The 23,109-nt window shown below is 44.3% G+C and overlaps 1 protein-coding gene across 2 annotated transcripts; it reads left to right on the top strand.

Annotated features, from left to right (window-relative positions):
- Window positions 1–2,721: 2,721 nt before the first annotated feature.
- Window positions 2,722–22,150, top strand: LOC106606885 (progestin and adipoQ receptor family member 4). 2 transcript variants are annotated; one of them, XM_045720208.1, is made up of 4 exons: window positions 2,722–3,915; window positions 6,786–6,868; window positions 9,776–9,994; window positions 17,179–22,150. In XM_045720208.1, the coding sequence occupies exons 3-4, from the start codon at window positions 9,913–9,915 to the stop codon at window positions 17,610–17,612; spliced, it is 516 nt and encodes a 171-aa protein (XP_045576164.1). In that variant the 5' UTR covers window positions 2,722–3,915; window positions 6,786–6,868; window positions 9,776–9,912; the 3' UTR covers window positions 17,613–22,150. The 2 variants fall into 2 exon arrangements, with proteins under 2 accessions (XP_045576164.1, XP_045576163.1); XM_045720207.1 differs by lacking the exon at window positions 6,786–6,868 and having other exon boundaries at window positions 2,725–3,915.
- Window positions 22,151–23,109: the final 959 nt, after the last annotated feature.

A 23,109-nucleotide genomic window follows, 5' to 3' on the forward strand; every position in this document is an offset into this window, starting at 1 on the left:
GAATGCACAGAGATACCGTGACAAGATCCTGAGGCACATTGTCGTGCCATTCATTCGCCGCCATTGTCTCATGTTTCATCATGATAATGCACGGCCCCATGTCGCAAGGATGTGCACACAATTCCTGGAAGGTGAAAATGTCCCTGTTCTTCAGTGGCCTGTATACTCACCAGACATGTCACCAACTGAGCATGTTTGGGATGCTCTGGATCGACGTGTATGACAGCGTGTTCCAACTTCCGCCAATATTCAGCAACTTCGCACAGCCATTGAAGAGGAGTGGGACAACATTCCACAGGTCATAATCAACAGCCTGATGAACTTTATGCAAAGGAGATGTGTTGCGCTGCATGAGGCAAATGTTGGTCAAACCAGATACTGACTGGGTTTCTGATCCACGCCCCTACCTTTTTTTTAAGATACCTGTGACCAACAGATGCATAGCTGTATTCCTATGTGAAATCCATAGATTAGGGCTTAATCAATTTTTTCAATTAACTGATTTCGTTATATGAACGGTAACTCAGTAACATCTTTGAAATTGTTGCATGTTGCATTTATATTTTTGTTCAATTTAATTCAAAAAGTGTTCCCATATCAGACAAAATTTGAAGGAATAATGTTAACCAGCCCACTCTCAGTTGAGAGAGTGGGCTACCATGTAGGCTGCTCATTTCCAAATGTAGTAGGAAGTTAAACCATGTTTGAGGGAGATTCCACTGCCTTAGCGCCAAGCTTAATTGTGATGTGTCAATCAGAACTATCAAAATCGATACAATGGCATCAAGTCTGTCATATAAAGAGACTGACATTTATGGCATGTTACACCCATAGGGTCACCTCGTAGGACAACTATTGAAATGTTGAGACTGGCCGACTGGGAGACTCATAATGTTATTCAAGTTTTGATATGAAATGACACTCATCTAGCGAGAGAGAGGGAGTGAATGAGCGGGAGGGAGAAAAAGAAAGAGAGTGCAAAAATATCCTCCGTGTACAACGTAAAACACCAAATAATGCATGCAGAGCAGAATTAGGCCGATACCCACGAATGATCAAAATCCAGACCGAGACTCAAAATTCTGCAACCACCTAAAAGGAAGCTATTCCCAAACCTTCTATAACAAAGCCATCACCTACAGAGAGATGAACCTGGAAAACAGTCCCTTAAGCAAGCTGATTCTGGGTCTCTGTTCACAAACACAAACAGACCCCACAGAGCCCCAGGACAGCAACACAATTAGACCCAACCAAATCATGAGAAAACAAAAAGATAATTACTTGACACATTGGAAAGAATTAACAAAGAAACAGAGCAAACTAGAACGCTATGTGGCCCTAAACAGAGAGTACACAGTGGCAGAACACCTGACCACTGTGACTGACCCAAATTTAAGGAAAGCTTTGACCATGTACAGACTCGGTGAACATAGCCTTCCTATTGAGAAAGGTCGCCGTAGGCAGACCTGGCTCTCAAGAAAAGACAGGCTATGTGCACACTGCCCACAAAATGAGGTGGAAACTAAACTGCACTTCCTAACCTCCTCCCAAATGTATGACCATATTAGAGACGCATATTTCCCTCAGATTACACAGACCCACAAAGTATTTGAAAACAAATCAAATTTTGATAAACTCCCATATCTATTGGGTGAAATACCACAGTGTGTCACAGCAGCAAGATTTGTGACCTGTTGCCACAAGAAAAGGGCATCCAGTGAAGAACAAACACTATTGTAAATGCAACCCACATTTATTTATTTTCCCTGTTGTACTTTAACTATTTGCACATCGTTACAACACTGTATATAGACATAATATGACATTTGGAATGTCTTTACCCTTTTGGATCTTGTGAGTGTAATATTTATTGTTCACTTTTTATTGTTTATTTCACTTTTGTTTATCCATTTCACTTACTTTGGCAATGTAAACATATGTTTCCCATGCCAATAAATACCCTTGAATTGAATTGAGAGAGAGAGAGAGAGAGAGAGAGAAAGAAAGAAAGAGAGTGTGGAAACAATATTTTAGATTCATATTTAGAGAAACATTCATATGCTCCTAGTAACTAAGTTATTACTTTTTGCTAAACAATAGTTTTTCTATTGAATCACAATCTATACAGTCAATTAGAATTATTAAGCATACCTCCAACAATATAGGGACAACATATTTTCTCTATGCTTTGCCCTCTCTCACAACTACAGAATCATATCAGATAGAAACGCACCCATATAATAATATAATACATGAACACACCCATGAACACAATCTGCGCTCCAATTGGTTTAGTAATGGCGTGTTCATGTTATAGGCTTTCCTATTGGCTAATGAAGGGTGAACGTAGAGCGCAAGCTGCGAGGGCTGGTTGATTGACATGGCTCCCGCCACCCTGGCTGGCACTACAGTCAACCTTTCACCTTCTTATCCAATGTGCATTTTTGTGTATTTTAAAATAAACTTTGCTGTTATAGGCCTACATTTGTTAACTACGTGGAAGTAATTAGAAAAATACATAGGTGAAGATGTAAGATTAATGTACAAATAACTTTCTTTTTCATGTTTCCTAAATTCTAGAGAGGATAGCCTAATTATTGGTGCAGCCATTATTAAACATTATTCCAAAATAATACCAGACAGTGACTGGTGAGGTATTTATCCCTGTCTCCCTTGTGCTGTTTTCTCATAAAACCCCAGTGTCAGTCCCCCGCAATAATTCTCTTCAGTACCGCTCTATGGATTAGAGCGTCACTGTCCGGTACAGGGCATCAATCATCCGATGCGAGGGACTCGACGCCGGTGAACAAACGAGTCACATTTAACAAGAGTTTGGACGGAATCTTTATGGGAAATGGGGGTACCAATACGAGAGAAGATTTGGACACAAAAATCTGTATTTTTTGGTGTCGGATTGACATCTTCCTTATCCATATTTGTTTGAAATCTCCCGGTGCAAATCACAGCAGTAGCACGCTAACGCGTTCCATCGCACTACATCTGTAGTTGTTGGTCGATGACAAACTAGCTAACGTTAGTTAGCTGTAACCAGAATATGGATATTTTTGTAAATACAATAGAGATGATTGTGCGCGAGCGTTTAGCTGCTTTTACGTTATGACCTGCTAACGTTAGTCCTGTATTGGAAATCTGACCGCTAAACCCATTCCTCTGTAGTCAGTGGTATCAAGGTGACGGATGGAAGTAGCTAAGCTAAAGCCACTGGACTTGTGAACCGGTGCAGATGAACTAACTATGGCTAATGCTATGTGCTGTGGAATGTTGTACGCTAGCTAGCGACACATTGAGAAACTAGCTAGCAGCTACCATGAATTATATTGTGTTAGCTAACCTCCGACAGATGTTGGTTGTTATGTCGGCAATTAAATGTAATATGTAATGTATACCACGGGCTTACACCATGAATGTGGTTGGCCTCGTCCTTGTCAACCCCTGTGGTTGACACAAGTATCGGTTTTTAAAAGCAAACAGCGGGATAAAAACGCTGTCACCGGGTAGTGGTGCTGAAAAGAAAGAACATATTTTCTGTCGCTAGCTCGCTACTGTACTGTAGCTATGGGAGCTAGCTAGCTATGTAGCTAGCAGCACATTATAGCTAGCTACCCCCCCAGATTTTATCAATGGTGTCTAATAAATTTTTATTCGCAATAATTCTATTATATGTGTATATAGGTGTACAGTCATTATTTTACTTTTTTGGCGGCGTCGTTTTAACTATTTTGGTTGCTATGGCATTTTTAAATGGACCCAGACTATTAGACTGGGCGAATTCACCTCCTCATCTTCAATTCAACAAATACGTCCTGACTGGATACCGACCAATATCTTCTGTCCAAGACTGTATAAGAAGCCTTTTTTACATGCACAACGAACTGGGAAACATATACACACATGGTGAGTTTAAATATATTGGGATGAAGATAACTTGCTGTCTGGCTAGCTAAATATCTCTAGAAATAAATGAGTGGGTTTGCTAGCTAGCTAGCAACAGAGCAGTGCAGATCTTGCCTGGGTAAAGGCTTTGCTATGGAGCGATTTCAGTGCCAACAGAAACGATTTGAATTCAATATTTTTGTATTAAGATATTGATTTTAAATTCTATATTTTTCGATTTGTAATGCACACATTGAGTTATTGAATTCAATTGCCAGGTCGCAATTGTAAATGAGAACTTGTTCTCCACTTGCCTACCTGGTTAAATAAAGGTGGGGAAAAAAAAAAAAAAAAAATTCATAAATTGCACTTGTATTTCATGATTTGAAATTGAATTGAACGAATATTGCATTCAGTTTTAAAATTCAATTTCAATTGCATTAAATATTCAAATACAATATTTATCTATTCAATTTCAATATTGTATATATTGCTTTCATTGTCTGTGTATTAAGTTTACAAAATATAATTTCAAGTTTAGCAAAGTTTCATATATTCAACTTCTCAGATGCATTCAGATTCACTTTGAAAATTCAGTTCTTTAAATTCAGATTCAAAACCAGAGACATCATCCTGGTACTTTGCTAGCAAGGAATGGTGGAAAATAACACATAGAATCACACGCTCCAGGGTTCTCTCCAGGATATTTTAACAAGGTGGTGCTGCAGAGTACGGCTGAGGGGAGGCCTGGAGCAGGGCAGTGACCCCCTTTGGACTCAGAGATTTTTAAATTTTTAACACGTGTAAGTGCCATTTCCTCCAATCTAGAGCAAAAAATACTCTATTAAATGCTAACAATAAAATATTTTTTACATAGTGGTGCAGCCAGTCTACAAGGTGGCGCAGCACTCCACTTACATTGGGGTGAACCGTGCGCTCTGTGTTAAACAGGTTTCAGGCGTTTTCTAAAGCCAATGTGTCATGTTGAATTTATCTTCTTCCAATGAATTTGGCTCTAGCGTTTGAACTCTTTGGGCTATAAGCGATTATGACCCCTTTGCTGAAAGCTAAAACTTGGAACATGGTTGTGGTTTCTGTGACCATGCTTATGTGATGAGAACCTTGCCTGAGATCTGAAGACGTGTTAGTTTGACATGTTAGACATATTAGTTTCAAGTCTCCGGCAAGGATACTCATTATAATGTGACTGACTGGGTGAAGACTTTGTTAACCTGCTGAGCTAAAGCCTAGGCATTGGTTCTGTGACTTGGATGGGTCTCTTCAAGGAGGAGGTCAAAGGGGGGTGAAGTGTAACAGGTGGTTCATGGACCATGCTTACATGATGAATACTCTGAGACCTGAAAAGTTGCATTGTCTGGCACACAGGAGACCTGGGTTAGAACCTAATCATGTCTTCCGGTCTCAGGCAAGGTTGTTCATCACCTGCATGGATCACCAAACCACCGCTGTTGTGCTTTCATTAAATGTGGTAAACAGATTATTATGCTTTTGTTTGCCACAGAAAGTGTTGTTCTATAGTAGGCCTGAGTTCAAACCCAGTCAGTTATATTGGTGCCGTGAGTATGAGGTCAAAGGTGGGTGAAATGTAACCGAGATCAACACTCTTTTAATGAGTAACTTTTATTTTTTATTGAACCTTTATTTAACTAGGCAAGTCAGTGAAGAACAAATTCTATTTTTTACAATACTGGGCCAATTGTGCGCCCCCCTATGGGACTCCCAATCCCGGCCGGATGTGATTCAGCCTGGATTTGAACCAGAGACTGTAGTGCTGCCTCTTACACTGAGATGCAGTGCCTGCGCCACTCAGGAGCCCTTGCTGGAGACTTGAAGACTTGTTAGCTTCCTGAACTCATCCATATGTGATTTAGCTAAGTGGGCTAACAGTCTTATGACATGCTGGAGACCCGGTTTGAACCCAGTCAGTCACAAAAGCAAGATTAAATAGGGAGTGGAAAAGCTATCCTCAGAAGGGCTATGACAGGGCAATTCAACTATATTCTTATGGGGGCCAAATTGCATTTATTATTGTTACACTCTCTTACGTGTCCTGCGTGTCCTGTGTGCATCATAGAGGGGAACAGAAGGCACGACAATATTCAAGAGAGTCTTAGAGAGATCCCCATTCAGGAATGGGGTCATAATAGCTTATAGCCAAAATGGTACGCATTTTAGAGCCAAATTAATCGGAAGAAAATAAATTAAACATGCCACATTGGCTTCAGAAACCGCCGGAACCCTGTTCAACCTGTAGAATCAAACGTTCTATCTGTTAACTTCTACCATTCCTTGCGGACAAAGTACCAGGATGTTGCCTCTGGTTTTGAATCTGAATTTAGAGAACTGAATTTGAAAATGTATTTAATTCAATTGAAATTAAACTTTAAAACTATTAATTCAATTCAGTTTTCAATCATGAAATACAAGTTCAATTTATTTATTCAATTATTCAATTTGTGCATTACAAATTCAAAAATGTTGAATTGAAATACAGTTTCTGTTGGCACTGAAGTCGCACCATACTGTGGCCAGTGACAGCAGCCATGGAAAGGGTTAGCTGGCTAGCTAACTAGCAAGCAGCTTGCTATTGTAGTTAGTTGAATCACAGTAAGTTGCCATAGGCAAAACCAAAGACAAATCTCATCACCAGCTGATGACTAATAAGCTTTATGTAAAGTTTTGGTTGCACCTGGTAGTACATTACAGCACAGAATAAACTGGTAATAACGTGGTAATTATGTCAGAAAGTATGGTAACAAGTTATAAATAATAACAATGAATTTGCCCACATACTCTTATAATTTCAGTATATGTGTTGGGCAGAGAAGGAGAAGGCTGTCTGTGTCTCTAAAAATCCTCTTCATTTTCAGATTGAAGTGACCAAGATTGCATATGAAACCATGGTCTCTAGCATAGGATTCTTGATGACCTCAAGTGAAGTCAACTTGCTACGGTATAAAGGATGCTTGTGTACCAATGGAGTGTTGAGTTTTAGTGTCAGCCAACTCCTTCCATTTTACTTACAGCACACCCTGCCAACAGTCATTAAAACAGACAGGATTAGTGATCACCAGGTCAGGGGGGAATTTACGCCTGAAAGGAAGAGGAATCCTTTATTAAGACCAGGAATGATTGATTGATTGGCAGGCAGCTTAGCCTCTCCCTTACTATGCAATTTGTCATTCAGAGAAAAGTAATTAAAAGAAAAAGGATGTTCAGAGAAAAAGGTTTGTCATTCAGAGAAAAAGGTTATTGCAATATTCTTGCAGCATATTAGCATTCAGAAAATAGGCTACATAAATACGGATGTATGACTCATTGGATATCATTGGGTAAAAGCGTCTGCTAAATGGTATATATTTATATATTTAAAGTTGGTGAAGTCACACAGGTCCCATTTTTGGTAATATATGGCACCTGAAAACCAAATAAGATCACACAAATGGAGTCTACATGTTACATTTGCACAATATGTTCAACAGCTGGAATACTTTTGGATAGAAACACGCAACTCCTGTCTAAAGAGTAGCCATCATACTTTGGACCGATTAGGCTGTGTTTACACAGGCAATCCAATTATATTTTTTACACTAATTGTTTTTTTGGCCAATCAGATCAGCTCTGAAAAATATCTGATGTGATTGGTCAAAAGACCAATTAATGGAAAACCCCCAGAATTGGGTTGCCTGTGTAAACGCAGCCTTATAGAGCCTGTTCAGTAGTGCTGAGCGCTGTATGGAGGGAGGGGTGCAGAAGAGATCACACTCAAAATAGATGTTAGACAGGAGGCTGGTGGGAGTAGCTATAGGAGGACAGGCTCATTGTAATGGCTGGAATGGAATAAATGGAACGGTATCAAACATGGAAATCACGTTTGACTCCATTTATATCATTCCAGACAATACAATAAGCCTGTCCTCCTATAGCTACTCCCACCAGCCTCCTCTGGTGTTGGATTGCATTGGCTGTATCACCTGGCCAGCACAAACGATTTTACATTCGGAAAAGCAGAGTGAGCGAAAGATGGGGAAGAAGGCAGGAGGTGGAGGAGAGTGATATGTGTGTATCAAATTTCAAGGATCTGATTTGCTCACCAAGCACATCCCAATAGCCTAAGTGAAGCAACCTACAACACATATCTGTAGTTAAAGGGCATGGTAATGGAATTACGCTGCGATTTTTCACAGGAAAGAACTGTGATCTTTGCATCTGCACTGTTTTTCCAGTAAATGTTTTAATTGTATTTACTGTGCAGGGATCTCCCAAAGAACCTAAGAGAAGAAAAAAAACAGAGGCTTCAGAAAGTATTCATACCCCTTGACTTATACCACTTCTTTTTTTTTTGTTACAGCCTGAATTCAAAAATGATTTAACAAAATTCTCACCCATCTACACACAATACCCCATAATGACAAAGTGAAACATGTTTTAAACATTTTTGCAAATGTATTGAAAATTAAATGCAGAAATATCTCATTTAAATAAGTATTCACACCCATGAGTGAATACTTTGTAGAAGCACCTTTGGCAGTGATTACAGTTTTGAGTCGTCTTGGGTATGTCTGTATCAGCTTTGCACATCTGAATTTGTTTTCTTTCTCAAGTGGCGGTGAACAGCAATCTTAGTCTTTCCACAGATTTTCAATAGGATTAAAGCATTCCAGCGTTGCTTTGGCTGTATGTTTGAGGTCATTGTCCTGTTGGAACGTAAATCTTCTCCCCAGTCTAAGGTTGTTTGCACTCTGAAGCAGGTTCTCATCAAGGATTTGCCTGTATTTGGCTCCATTCATTGTTCCCTCTATCAGTCTCCCAATCCCTGCAGCTGAAGAGCATGCCCATTGCATCATGCTGCCAGCAGCATTCTGCACAGTAGGGATGTTGTTAGACGGCTGATGTTCTGTGCCTGGTTTTCTCCAGACATAGCGCTTTGCATTCAGACCAAATAGTAAAATTTGTCTATTCAGAGCACAGAATATTTGCCTTATGCTATCAGTCTTTCACGTGCATTTTTGCAAACTCCAGGCATGCTGTCATGGCTTATTCTCAGAAGTGGCATCTGTCTGGACACTTTCCCTTAAAGTGCTGTAGAGACTGTTGTCCTTCTGGCAGGTTTTCCCATCTCAGCCAAGGAACTCTGTAGTTTTGTCAGTGTTCATTGGGTTCTTGGTTACCTCCCTGACCAAGGTCAGGGCCAACTCTAGGCAGAGTCTGGATAGTTCCATATTTGTTTTATTTCCCAATGATGGAGACCACTGTGCTCTTGGAAACTTTGAACACTCTTACAAATGGTTTTATACCCTTCCCCAGATATATGCCTAATCACAATCTTGGAGATGTACTAGTTCCTTGGACTTCATGGGATAGTTTCAGCTCTGACATATATAGACAGGTGTGTTTCTTTCCAAATCATGTCCAAAAAAATTGAGTTGGCAACAGGTGGACTCCAATCAAGTTGTAGTGACATCTCAAGGGAAATTGGATGAACCTGAACTCAATTTGGAAAAATGTCAAAGCAAAAGAGTGTGAATACTTATGTAAATGAGATATTTCTGTATTTCATTTTCAATACATTTGCAACAATCTTGAAAAAATAAGTTTTCACTTTGTCATTATAGGGTATTGTGTGCAGATGGGTGAAAAAATACATCTCTTTAATCAATTTAAAATTTCTATGCCGTATTGCTAATTTGATTGGAAATTCATAAGACATGACATTATTTGTCATTTCATTGGAATATAATAACAGGTGCAGTAGTGAAAACTGCAAGCTTTTTGTATTGGTAAATCTGGTGCTAGTTGTTAGCAAGATTTAGGCCTATTTGACCGAACCCTGTTTATCCCCTTCACCCCTTCCTGACAGGTATCCCTCTGCTCTGCTTCCTGTTCCTCATCCCGCTCAACTTCCCCTGGTCCCAGATCAGTGTGACATGGCTGGGTGTGGTCCACTTCCTGGCCTGCCTGTCCCCCCAGCTGGGCTCTGTGCTCTACCACCTTTTCATGAACCACGAAGGAGGAGAGCCTGTCTACCACACCCTTCTCACCCTCGACATGTGCGGCATCTGCATGATCAACACGCTGGGTAAGCAGAGGGGCTTCTGGGTAGCAACTAAAAGCTCTCTACTCTCTCATTCTCTCTACCTTTTTATCTCCTTCTCTCCTTTCTTTCTCTTCCGGCCTTTTGTTTTCTGTGTACACTGTCTGGCGCACTCTTTTTGTGCAATCCATTTTTAATTTCCATATATGCAAATCATCTTGAGTATCCAATAGCCAGTGGGTCATACCAGCAATTTGGTGCCTTTCAAGATGTGTAACTTGGTAGGTGTCAAGTGTCAGTGTGCAGCGGTTAGGACGGAGTCAGGCGCAGGACACCTAACTGAGTAAAATACGTACTTTACTCAAAAAGAAAGAACAATGATTTCCACGCAGAGAAAAGCACACCAGCGCCCAGAAGTCTTGAACACTAAACAAAGAACAAACACGCACAAAACCATGTGGGAACCAGAGGGTTAAATAGGGAATAAATTATAACGTAATGGGAACCAGGTGTGTACAATCAAGACAGAACAACATAGAAAAAGAAACGTAGATCGGTGGCAGCTAGAATGCCGGTGACGTCGACCGCCGAATGAACAAGGAGAGGCACCAACTTCAGAAGTCGTGACAGTAAGCCGCGCGCCGACACCGGCCTCGGGGACGACCCGGAGGACGAGGCGCAGGGCGATCCGGGTGGAGACGGTGAAATTCTTGCAGTAAGGAAGGGTCCAGGATGTCCTCCACCGGCACCCAGCATCTCTCCTCCGGACCGTACCCCTCCCACTCCACGAGGTACTGAAGGCCCCTCGCCCGACGCCTTGATGGCTCGCACAGTATACGCCAGGGCCCCCTCGATGTCCAGAGGGGGCGGAGGAATATCCCGCACCTCAGACTGCTGGAGCGGACCAGCCACCACCGGCCTGAGGAGAGACACATGGAACGAGGGGTTAATACGGTAATCAGGGGGAAGCTGTAACCTATAACATACCTCGTTCAGTCTCCTCAGGACTTTAAATGGCCCCACAAACCGCAGACCCAGCTTCCGGCAGGGCAGGCGAAGGGGCAGGTTTCGGGTCGAGAGCCAGACCCGGTCCCCCGGCCTCACTGCGGTGGCGGTCGGCGCTCGCCTTCTGTCGCCTGATGGCCCGTTGTAGGCGCACATGGGCGACGTCCCATGTCTCCTCCGAGCGCCGAAACCATTCATCCACCGCAGGTGCCTCGATCTGGCTCTGATGCCACGGTGCCAGGACCGGCTGATAAACTAGTACACACTGAAACGGAGACAGGTTAGTGGAGGAGTGGCGGAGGGAGTTTTGGGCCATCTCTGCCCAGGGGATGAAAGCCGCCCACTCCCCTGCCGGTCCTGGCAATAGGACCGCAGAAACCTACCCACATCCTGGTTAACTCTCTCCACCTGCCCATTACTCTCGGGGTGAAACCCTGAGGTCAGGCTGACCGAGACCCCCAGACGTTCCATGAACGCCCTCCAGACCCTCGACGTGAACTGGGGACCCCGATCAGACACTATATCCTCAGGCACCCCGTAATGCCGGAAGACGTGTGTAAACAGGGCCTCCGCAGTCTGTAGGGCCGTAGGGAGACTGGGCAAAGGAAGGAGACGGCAGGACTAAGAATACCGATCCACAATGACCAGAATCGTGGCGTTTCCTTGTGACGGAGGAAGATCCGTCACGAAATCCACCGATAGGTGTGACCACGGCCGTTGTGGAATGGGTAGGGGTTGTAATTTCCCTCTGGGCAGGTGTCTAGGTGCCTTGCACCGGGCGCACCCCGAGCAGGAGGAAACATAAACCCTCACGTCCTTAGCTAAGTGGGCCACCAGTACTTCCCACTAAGACAGTGCACTGTCCAACCGATGCCAGGATGACCAGAGGAGGGTGACGTGTGGGCCCAACAGATCAATCGATCACGGACATCAAACGGAACGTACAGACGCCCAACTGGACACTGGGTGGGAGTGGGCTCCGTATGTAACGCCCGTCGATGTCCACGTCAACCTCCCATACCACCGGTGCCACCAGGCAAGAAGCCAGAAGTATGGAAGTGGGATCCGTGGACTGCTCCTTTGTGTCATACATCCGGGACAGTGCGTCTGCCTTTGCGTTCTGGGAACCTGGTCTGTAGTATAGGGTGAAAACAAAACAGGTGAAAACCATGGCCCACCTTGCCTGGCGAGGGTTCATTCTCCTCCCCGCCCGGATGTACTCCAGATTGCGGTGGTCAGTCCAAATGAGGAAAGGGTGTTTAGCCCCCTCAAGCCAATGCCTCCACGCCTTCAGAGCCTTGACAACAGCCAACAGCTCCCGGTCCCCCACATCATAGTTTCGCTCCGCCGGGCTGAGCTTCTTCAAAAAGAAAGCACAGGGGCGGAGCTTTGGTGGCGTACCCGAGGGCAGAGATAGCACAGCTCCTATCCCAGCCTCGGACGCGTCCACCTCTACTATGAATGCCAAGGAGGGATTAGGATGAGCCAGCACGGGAGCTGAGATAAACAGAGCCTTCAGGCGACCAAAAGCCCTGTCCGCCCCAGCTGACCACTGCAGTCGCACCGGTCCCCCCTTCAGCAAGGAGGTAATGGGAGCCGCTACCTGACCAAAGCCCCAGATAAACCTCCGGTAGTAGTTGGCAAACCCTAAGAACCGCTGCACCTCCTTTACCGTGGTTGGAGTCGGCCAATTACGCACGGCTGAAATGCGGTCATTCTCCATCTCCACCCCTGACGCGGACAGGCGGTACTCTAGGAAGGAGACAGACTGTTGGAAGAACAGACATTTCTCAGCCTTGACGTACAGGTCATGCTCCACCAGTCGACCAAGCACCTTACGCACCAGGGACACATGCTCGGCGCGTGTAGCGGAGTATATTAGAATGTCATCTATATACACCACTACACCCTGCCCGTGCAGGTCCCTGAAAATCTTGTCTACAAAGGATTGGAAGATTGATGGAGCATTCATCAACCCGTACAGCATGACGAGGTACTCATAGTGCCCTGAGGTGGTACTAAATGCCATCTTCCACTCGTCCCCCTCCCGGATACACACCAGGTTGTAAGCTCTCCTGAGATCCAATTTCGTGAAGAAGCGCGCCCTGTGCAATGACTCGGTCACACTGGCTATGAAAGGCAGCGGGTAACTGTACTTAACCGTGATCTGATTTATACCGCTATAGTCAATGCAGGGGCGTAAACCTCCATCCTTCTTCTTCACAAAAAAGAAACTCGAGGAGGCAGGTGAAGTGGAAGGCCGAATGTATCCCTGTCCCAGAGATTCGGAGACATATGTTTCCATAGCCGCCGTCTCCTCCTGAGACAGAGGATACACGTGACTCCTGGGAAGTGCTGCGTCTACCAGGAGATTTATCGCACAATCCCCTGTCGATGGGGTGGTAGTTGAGTCGCCTTCTTTTTACAGAAGGCGAGAGCCAACTCGGCATATTCAGGGGGGATGTGCATGGTGGAGACCTGGTTTGGACTCTCCACCATAGTTGCACCTATGGAAACACCTACAGTGAGGGAAAAAAGTATTTGATCCCCTGCTGATTTTGTACATTTGCCCACTGACAAAGAAATGATCAGTCTATCATTTTAATGGTAGGTTTATTTGAACAGTGAGAGACAGAATAACAACAAAAAAATTCAGAAAAACGCATGTCAAAAATGTTATAAAATGATTTGCATTTTAATGAGCGAAATAAGTATTTGACCCCTCTGCAAAACATGAGTTAGTACTTGGTGGCAAAACCCTTGTTGGCAATCAAAGAGGTCAGACGTTTCTTGTAGTTGGCCACCAGGTTTGCACACATCCCAGGAGGGATTTTGTCCCACTCCTCTTTGCAGATCTTCTCCAAGTCATTAAGGTTTCGAGGCTGACGTTTGGCAACTCGGACCTTCAGCTCCCTCCACAGATTTTCTATGGGATTAAGGTCTGGAGACTGGCAAGGCCACTCCAGGACCTAAATGTGCTTCTTCTTGAGCCACTCCTTTGTTGCCTTGGCCGTGTGTTTTGGGTCATTGTCATGCTGGAATACCCATCCACGACCCATTTTCAATGCCCTGGCTGAGGGAAGGAGGTGCTCACCCAAGATTTGATGGTACATGGCCCCGTCCGTCGTCCCTTTGATGCGGTGAAGTTGTCCTGTCCCCTTAGCAGAAAAACACCCCCAAAGCATAATGTTTCCACCTCCATGTTTGACGGTGGGGATGGTGTTCTTGGGGTCATAGGCAGCATTCCTCCTCCAAACACGGCGAGTTGAGTTGATGCCAAAGAGCTCCATTTTGGTCTCATCTGACCACAACACTTTTACCCAGTTGTCCTCTGAATCATTCAGATGTTCATTGGCAAACTTCAGACGGGCATGTATATGTGCTTTCTTGAGCAGGGGGACCTTGCGGGCGATGCCGGATTTCAGTCCTTCACGGCGTAGTGTGTTACCAATTGTTTTCTTGGTGACTATGGTCCCAGCTGCCTTGATCATTGACAAGATCCTCCGGTGTAGTTCTGGGCTGATTCCTCACCGTTCTCATGATCATTGCAACTCCACGAGGTGAGATCTTGCATGGAGCCCCAGGCCAAGGGAGATTGACAGTTCTTTTGTGTTTCTTCCATTTGCGAATAATCGTACCAACTGTTGTCACCTTCTCACCAAGCTGCTTGGCGATGGTCTTGTAGCCCATTCCAGCATCCGGTAGGTCTACAATCTTGTCCCTGACATTCTTGGAGAGCTCTTTGGTCTTGGCCATGGTGGAGAGTTTGGAATCTGATTGATTGATTGCTTCTGTGGACAGGTGTCTTTTATACAGGTAACAAACTGAGATTAGGAGCACTTCCTTTAAGAGTGTGCTCCTAATCTCAGCTCGTTACCTGTATAAAAGACACCAGAGAGCCAGAAATCTTTCTGATAGAGAGGGGGTCAAATATTTATTTCCCTCATTAAAATGCAAATCATTTTATAACATTTTTGACATGCGTTTTTTCTGGATTTTTTTTTGTTATTCTGTCTCTCACTGTTCAAATAAACCTACCATTAAAATTATAGACTGATCATTTCTTTGTCAGTGGGCAAACGTACAAAATCAGCAGGGGATCAAATACTTTTTTCCCTCACTGTATACACCTCCCTGAGCACTGACGTGACCATCCCTTGAGAGACCTCTGTTGCCACGAAATAGTGGGGTCATGATCGGCCAACCAGGCAAGCCCCAACACCACAGGAAACGCAGGAGAATCGATCAGGAAGAGACTAATTCTCTCCTCATGACCCTCCTGCGTTATCATACATAGTTGAGCTGTGACCTCCCTAATCTAAGTGCAAATGAACGGTCAATAAAGTTCCCAGCTGCGCCTTATGCTGGGAATGCGGGGAAAACTCCGGAAATTCAATACATACACACATGTGCACAACAGGGAGCTCTGGGTGAGTCGGGTGCCTACTCACCTGGGATGATCCGCCAGTGCCCTGCCTGCTGCCTCGACTCCCTGGGGAACCTCTCCAGCACCGACCAGCAGTGTGCCCTCTGCGGCCACAGGTGATGCAGGAAACGGCCCCCCCTCCGGTCACCCTTAGAGCAGCACCTCTGAGCTCCATAGGTGTAGGATCGGAGGTGCTGGGGGATGGAATTGACGGACCCCGATCCGGACGTCCGCGGGTGGCCAACAGGTTATCCAGCCGGATGGATAAATCCACCAGCTGGTCGAGGGTAAGGGTGGTGTCCCTGCAGGCCAGCTCCCGACGAACGTCCTCACGTAGACTACACCGGTAATGGTCGATCTGGGCCCTCTCATCCCATCCCGCGCTGGCAGCCAGGGTCCTGAAGTCCAGTGCGAAGTCCTGTGTGCTCCTCATCTCCTGTCTAAAATGGAACAAACGTTCCCCTGCCGCTCTCCCCTCAGGTGGATGATCGAAGACCGCCCGAAAGCGGCAGGTGAAATCCTCATAGCGGACCAACGCTGCGTCTATTCCTCCCCATTAGGCGTTGGCCCACTCAAGCGCTTTCCCCAACAAACAGGAGATGAGGGCGGACACTCTCTCGTGTCCCGAGGGAGCCGGGTGGACGGTCGCCAGGTAGATCTCCAACTGGAGCAGGAACCCCTGGCACCCGGCAGCCATCCCATCATATGCCCTCGGGAGCGAGAGCCGAATCCCACTGGGTCCAGATGACGGAGGGGTGGACAGTGGTGTGGGTTGGGGTGAAGTTGATGAGGGTGTGGGAAAACCCACTCTCTCCCATCGCTCCATGGTGTGCAGTACGCCATCCATGGCTGTGCCAAGATTTTGGAGCATCGTCGCTTGCTGCTGGACGCGCTCCTCCACTGGTAACGGAGGACTGGGTGCACTTGCTGACTCCCATTTTTTAGGTGAGTGTTTCTGTCAAGTGTCAGTGTGCAGCAGTTAGGACGGAGTCAGGCACAGGACACATAACTGAGTAAAAGACGTACTTTACTCGAAAAGAAAGAACAATGATTTCCACGCAGAGAAAAACACACCAGCTCACAGAAGTCTTGAACACTAACAAAGAACAAACACGCACAAAACCATGTGGGAACCAGAGGGTTAAATAGGGAATAAATTATAACGTAATGGGAACCAGGTGTGTACAATCAAGACAGAACAACATAGAAAAATAAACGTAGATCAAGGGCAGCTAGAAAGCCGGTGACGTCGACCGCCGAACGCCGCCCGAACAAGGAGAGGCACCAACTTCGGCAGAAGTCGTGACAGTAGGAAAAAATAGTTTGATTTCACACTTTGTCATAAAGAGCACATGCACAACCTAATAAAACTAAAAACATTTTCCCATCTCATAAAAAAAAGACTATATTAAGTGCCAAATAAAGTATTATTATTATTATTATTATTATTATTATTATTATTAAGCCTTTATTTTGACAGGGAAGTCATCTATATAAACAGTACCAGTCAAAAGTTAGGACACACCTACTCATTCCAGGATTTTTATTTTATTTTACTATTTTCTACATTGTATGTATAATAGTGAATACATCAAAACTACGAAATAACACATATGGAATCATGTAGTAACCAAAAAAGTGTTAAACAAATAAATATATTTTATATTTGAGATTCTTATAAGTAGCCACCCTTTGCCTTGATGGCAGCTTTGTGTGCATGATTCTCTGGGATGTGAATATTTGTTGTGGTGTAGTTTAATGACTAACTGCCTCTGACTTTGTGTGTTGTTTGCCTCAGGAGCGCTGCCCATCGTCTACAGCACCCTGCTGTGCTACCCATTCACCCGCACAGTGGCTCTGCTCGTCTACATCCTGCTGTCCAGCTACGCTATCTACTCGGCCATCACGGCGCGGAGTAGCGTGCGGCGTCTGCGCTCCTTTGCCTGGCAGGCCCTGTTCCGCTTCTCCTTCTTCCTGCTGCGCTGGGTGGGCGTGGGCGGCGGCAGCCCCACCTCGCTGCAACACTTCCTCACCATGGACGCGCTGGCTGTACTGGGCGGGATCATCAACATCTCGCGCATCCCAGAGCGCTTCCGCCCGGGCCTCTTTGACTACTGGTGCAACAGCCACCAGATCATGCACGTGCTGGTGGTGGGCTCCATCCTCTACCTGCACTGGGGTGTGCTGGACGACCTGCTCTGGATCAACAGCCACCACTGTCCCTCAGACTGATCCCCACCCTGCCTGGAGGAGGACCAGCGGGGAACAGGGTTTAGGACCTCTGGGGGGGGCTGTTTCAATAGGTAATGGTTGGGAAGGGAAGATGGGAAGTGTTCATGAAGATGTGCATGGAAGGCCAGATAAAGTGTTTTACATAATAGGGATTGGTGCAGGCTTTGACACATGTGCACCTAGCAAGAATGTTCATACTGTATGTGTCCATCTTGCCATTATACATGCGTTGCTATTTATATTAGGGAACACACACAAGGATTTGGGTATTGGCTCACTGGTCAACACATACACACACACACACACACACACAGCAGAGGATCTGTGAAGATTACACACAAAGGAGATTAAGGATTTGATATCAGAAATACACATAGAAATGCCTACAAAAAAAATCATGACATGCAAGTGAAGCTACACTTGAGCAATAGTTGATTAGCTGTTGACTTATCCTCATGTGTCAATTACCATTTCATCCTATGGCTTTTATCAAAGTGGATCCGTCAATGATGCATTCATTCTTTCTGAAGTATTATTCAGATGTCATTCTATTGCAACCTATGCAGCACTTAGCATATAAACTTTAGAACAAACACACACACTGCACACACTCACAGCGTAGCATGCATACATGCTAGTAATGCACAAGTAATGCACAAAGCACTCCCAGACCCGTCACAGAGTCCTATGGAACTACTTGAGTTACTGTGTATTAGAGAGGATATTCTCCCTCTCATTATTTCTTCCATGTTTGTTTGTCTTTCTCCCTTCTCTCTGACTTTGTCTGTATCTCTGTGGTCAGGTATCGGTGAAGGGTATGGGTAACTGGGTATGGGTGAAAGGTATGGGTAACTGGGTTTGGCTAACTGGGTATGGGTAACTGGGTGAAGGGTATGGGTAACTTGGTGAAGGGTAACTGGGTATGGTGTGAAGGGTAACTGGGTATGGGTAACTGGGTGAAGGGTATGGGTAACTTGGTGAAGGGTAACTGGGTATGGTGTGAAGGGTAACTGGGTATGGGTGAAGGGTAACTGGGTATGGGTGAAGGGTAACTGGGTATGGGTGAAGGGTAACTGGGTATGGGTGAAGGGTAACTGGGTATGGGTGAAGGGTAACTGGGTATGGGTGAAGGGTAACTGGGTATGGGTGAAGGGTAACTGGGTATGGGTGAAGGGTAACTGGGTATGGGTGAAGGGTAACCGGGTATGGGTGAAGGGTAACTGGGTATGGGTGAAGGGTAACCGGGTATGGGTGAAGGGTAACTGGGTATGGGTGAAGGGTAACTGGGTATGGGTGAAGGGTAACTGGGTATGGGTGAAGGGCAACTGGGTATGGGTGAAGGGTAACTGGGTGAAGGGTGAAGGGTAACTGGGTATGGGTGAAGGGTAACTGGGTATGGGTGAAGGGTAACTGGGTATGGGTGAAGGGTAACTGGGTATGGGTGAAGGGTAACTGGGTATGGGTGAAGGGTAACCGGGTATGGGTGAAGGGTAACTGGGTATGGGTGAAGGGTAACTGGGTATGGGTGAAGGGTAACCGGGTATGGGTGAAGGGTAACTGGGTATGGGTGAAGGGTAACTGGGTATGGGTGAAGGGGTTCATTCCTTGGCTTGTTAGTGCTCATTTTGTTTGAAGTTTACCTCCCTTTTTAGTGCAGTCCACATAGCCTAAATGCTAGACTGAACTTGGATGCGTTGTGCCATTGAAAATACAGCCATTTTGAATAGGGAATCATGACAGACTATCCGTGACAGATTATTTACAATTGCTATTGTTGAGTTACATTAAGTTACTCTTTATTATTGGTTGACCTTAATCTTGTGAGACAGTGCTTTTTATTTATTCATCAATATCTATATTTAAAGTGACAATTCCTCACATTTAACTGAGGAATTTGATTTGGTTTTGAATCCGGATTATTAGAATTAGTTCATGACTATTAAGTTAAAAAAGATATTTTGTTGTTGATTATTGTAATCATGTTTGGCACATACTGTAGTCAATGAAAAGGGCACATAACGTCTTAAATGAAGATGCCTAAAACAGACCGGATGTCTCTCTTTATAATACCTGAACAATAGTTACATGACTGTGCAGGATGGATCTTGTTGACTGAAAAGAGAAGTTCTGCCACCAAACAGATACCAAATGTTTATTACGCTACAGTATTAGAGATACCGTTTGTGATGAGGGTTTTTTAAATTAGAATGCACTATTATTATTTGACTACTAGAAACCAGTAGGTTTCCCTGAGAGGGTAGAAATGGCCGACAGCTAGGCTACATTCTAGGCTTTTAACTGTCCGAGGCCAGATAATGATTTGGTATGATGCACTGCATTCTATGCCAAAGCTGGACATTATTACTACATAACATAGCCCAGTTTGAGTCTTTGCACTTTGTTACCCTTAGAGAGGTACAGTACTGTAGTACCAAGCTGACCGGTGCCATATAGTATTTCATTAGACAACTGCAACCAAGCATGAATGAACCCCTAACCCTCTCACCATTTTCACAACCAGTAACCCTGAGCAAACTATTTCTGGTTACTCAGGTTTAAAGTAAAAATTGTTGCCACTAGTTTCTGCACTGGTATTTGAGTTTATGCTCTGAGGAACAGTACAATGTTTACTTTTTTGGATAACTTTTGTGTTTTATAGATTTTGTTCAACGATTGACTGTATGTGGAAGGTTGAGACCAAGCGTTTAGTTTTTTTAATCTGCTTTGTTCTGAGGGACCTTTTACCTAGTCGTCCCATGGACTAGTTAAGTTTGCATGTTTCTATGTAACATTGCACTTTTGTAACCTGGTGCACACACTCACACATAACCACACTAATTTCCACTTCACTCACAAGTTGCCAAATGATGTGTCGAGGGCCTCCGTTGTAGCACATGCTTTGCTCACATTGAGTCAGGGGTGAGGGAGAATGTCCCAGCCTCTCCCACACAGGCCTCAGACTGCAACCCGACCCTGACTAGTGTTAAACCGTTTCTCAGCCCCCTTATGAAACCACCCCTGTCATGGTGAGTACATTACAGCCATGGCCCCTTGTATCGTCATATGCTGAAATTGTATTACAGTGCACTGAATGAAACTGATTATTAATGCATGTTAGTAGCTCTCAAACGGAAACTCATTGTCTCATACGAGGACTTTAACTTAGTATTAGCCAAATGCTTGTGCATTGTAACATATGACACGTCATGCGTCAGTCACTCCAGCTAAGAGCTTTACATGCTGTCAGGGCAGTGGACCATGAGTGTTAAGAGAGGAACATACTACATACAGTATATACTAATACAGGAATATGAGGGACTACAACAGAGGCAATACAACTATATCAAATAAACTGCACTGTTTATTTATTTTCAAAAGGGCTTTGGATCAAAGTGAATACCAGTAATGAAACTTATTTAAAGTCCATGTAAATACATGTATGTATGTAGATTATATATACATACAGTGCAAACAGTATATAACGCTGATACTTTTTTATACATATATGTAAAGGAAAGAAAGCAGAAGTAGGAACCTGGAATTCAATATGTTTGTCACCTCAGACAATGCTCTGTGTCCGAGGGAAAAGGGACCTGGTAAGAGAAACGGGCTGAGGTGGGGGTTCTACTGTGTATTAATATCAACCACATCCAACCTATTTACTGTAATATGTGAACCCAGATAAAACGGATTCTTTTCAGTTCTGTTGTAGAGATGGGTAACCGTGTGGGTTTTTGAGAGACACAGGGTTGAAGAATGCTTTTGCTCGATTAAATGTAACCTCATAAAAATAAAACATGGGGAAGATACGGGGGGGCGCATGTATGAATACCTCTGATTACAACTGGATATCTATGCATTATCAGATACAAATACATTTACACTGTCTGAAGTGGATGTGTGTTCAAGTGCTGTTTCTCAACTGTCACAAAAACCAAAAAGGGCCAGTTCTCTACTCAAAGGGACTCCACCACCCTGGGTTTTCCACTTCTCAGGCTGCTATAGCCGTAGCTGTTACGTTGAGGCCAGGGGGGTCCTCTCTGAAACATGGCTTTTAGAGACGCACACCACAGAGGCCACTGTGAGGGACTCTTGAACTGGGTAGGGGTCTGAGGGAAGATAAGAGTCAGTAGAAGTAGGGATTATTTAGGGATTCTTAGGGTGGGCTCTGATAAAACAAGGTGAAATGTATTTAAAGAGTGGTTGAGAAAAGAGTAAGACTGTGGAAACGGGAAGATGGGAGGGGAGAGAAGAGTGTGGTGAGAGAAAGAACTGAAAACCATTTTTCAGAGATGGAACCAGGCCCACCAACAGTACCATTTTTCAGAGATGGAACCAGGCCAGCCAATGGTCATTGTTTTAGTCTGTATATTCTGATATTCTATGATGATAATGATGACATGTATGAAAACACTAACAAAATGTAACGGTTTTTTTTGTACACAGGTGCCAGCTAGCCTGTTTCTGACTATTTATAAAGGATTAACTGTCCACTATTGTTATATGATGATGATGACGATGATACTTATTATTATTAATACAATTACTCTGTGGAGGGTTGGTACTAATTATGATACTGTCTGTACAGATGATGAAATGCCCTTTTCCTCTTGATGAAGGGAGCTTTCTTGAGGGTCTGTCTGTTTCTCTGTTTGTCCTTGTCTTCGGTCTGTCTTGGTTTTTGTAAATGAATTGAATGGCTGTTCGTTTGGCCCCATCTGGTGGACATAACTGTAACGTTGCAGTCCATTGGAGGCATCATATTGTATCGTATAAAGGCTCACCGCCAACCGTTCTGTGTCTGGCACAGGAAACCCTGTTCTGATATTTTCACTAATTGCTATTTTGACCAATCAACTCTGAAAAAGATCTGATGTGATTAGTCAAAAGACTATTGGTGGGAAAAAATGACCAGAATTAGACAGGCTGCTTTTACACAGGCAACGTGACTGACTGACATACTACTCATCAGTGTTAACATGCTACGAGTGACCAAACCCTGCATGTTCAGGGTTGCACAAACCAGTTAGGAATGTATATTATGGACCCTGTAATGTTTGAATATATGAGCTGTTTTAAGATCTCATATTTCATGTGTGAAATCTGTGTTTTAATGTGTTTTGTCTGTCCTGCTCAATGTCTGGGTGCAAGTTGCATCCTACTGTGCCTCATCGACCCGCCTGTGTTCTTCTCACCAACGCTTCTGTTAATTTATGGCCATCTTGTATCTCCCTTGTGTCTAGTTTCTCTACATGTGTCCATCTGTAGTGTCTTGCATTATACAGACAGGCCCTCCCACTCCTCAGTCTCCAGCAACGATTGTGCAATAAACTGAAGTCTATATTTTTAAACCTGTCTCTGGCCTTCCATTCTGTCTTTGGTCTCTCCTGTTCTGTTCTCTTGCTTGTTTTAATGGAGATGTTTTCAGGGGGTTGAGGGAGCAGGGTCTGGTTAAAGGATGCATACATGTGTCTTTAAACAGAGCCTAGCTGTGCCA

Source organism: Salmo salar, chromosome ssa06, assembly GCF_905237065.1.
Source record: "Salmo salar chromosome ssa06, Ssal_v3.1, whole genome shotgun sequence".
NCBI classification, from domain to species: domain Eukaryota; kingdom Metazoa; phylum Chordata; class Actinopteri; order Salmoniformes; family Salmonidae; genus Salmo; species Salmo salar.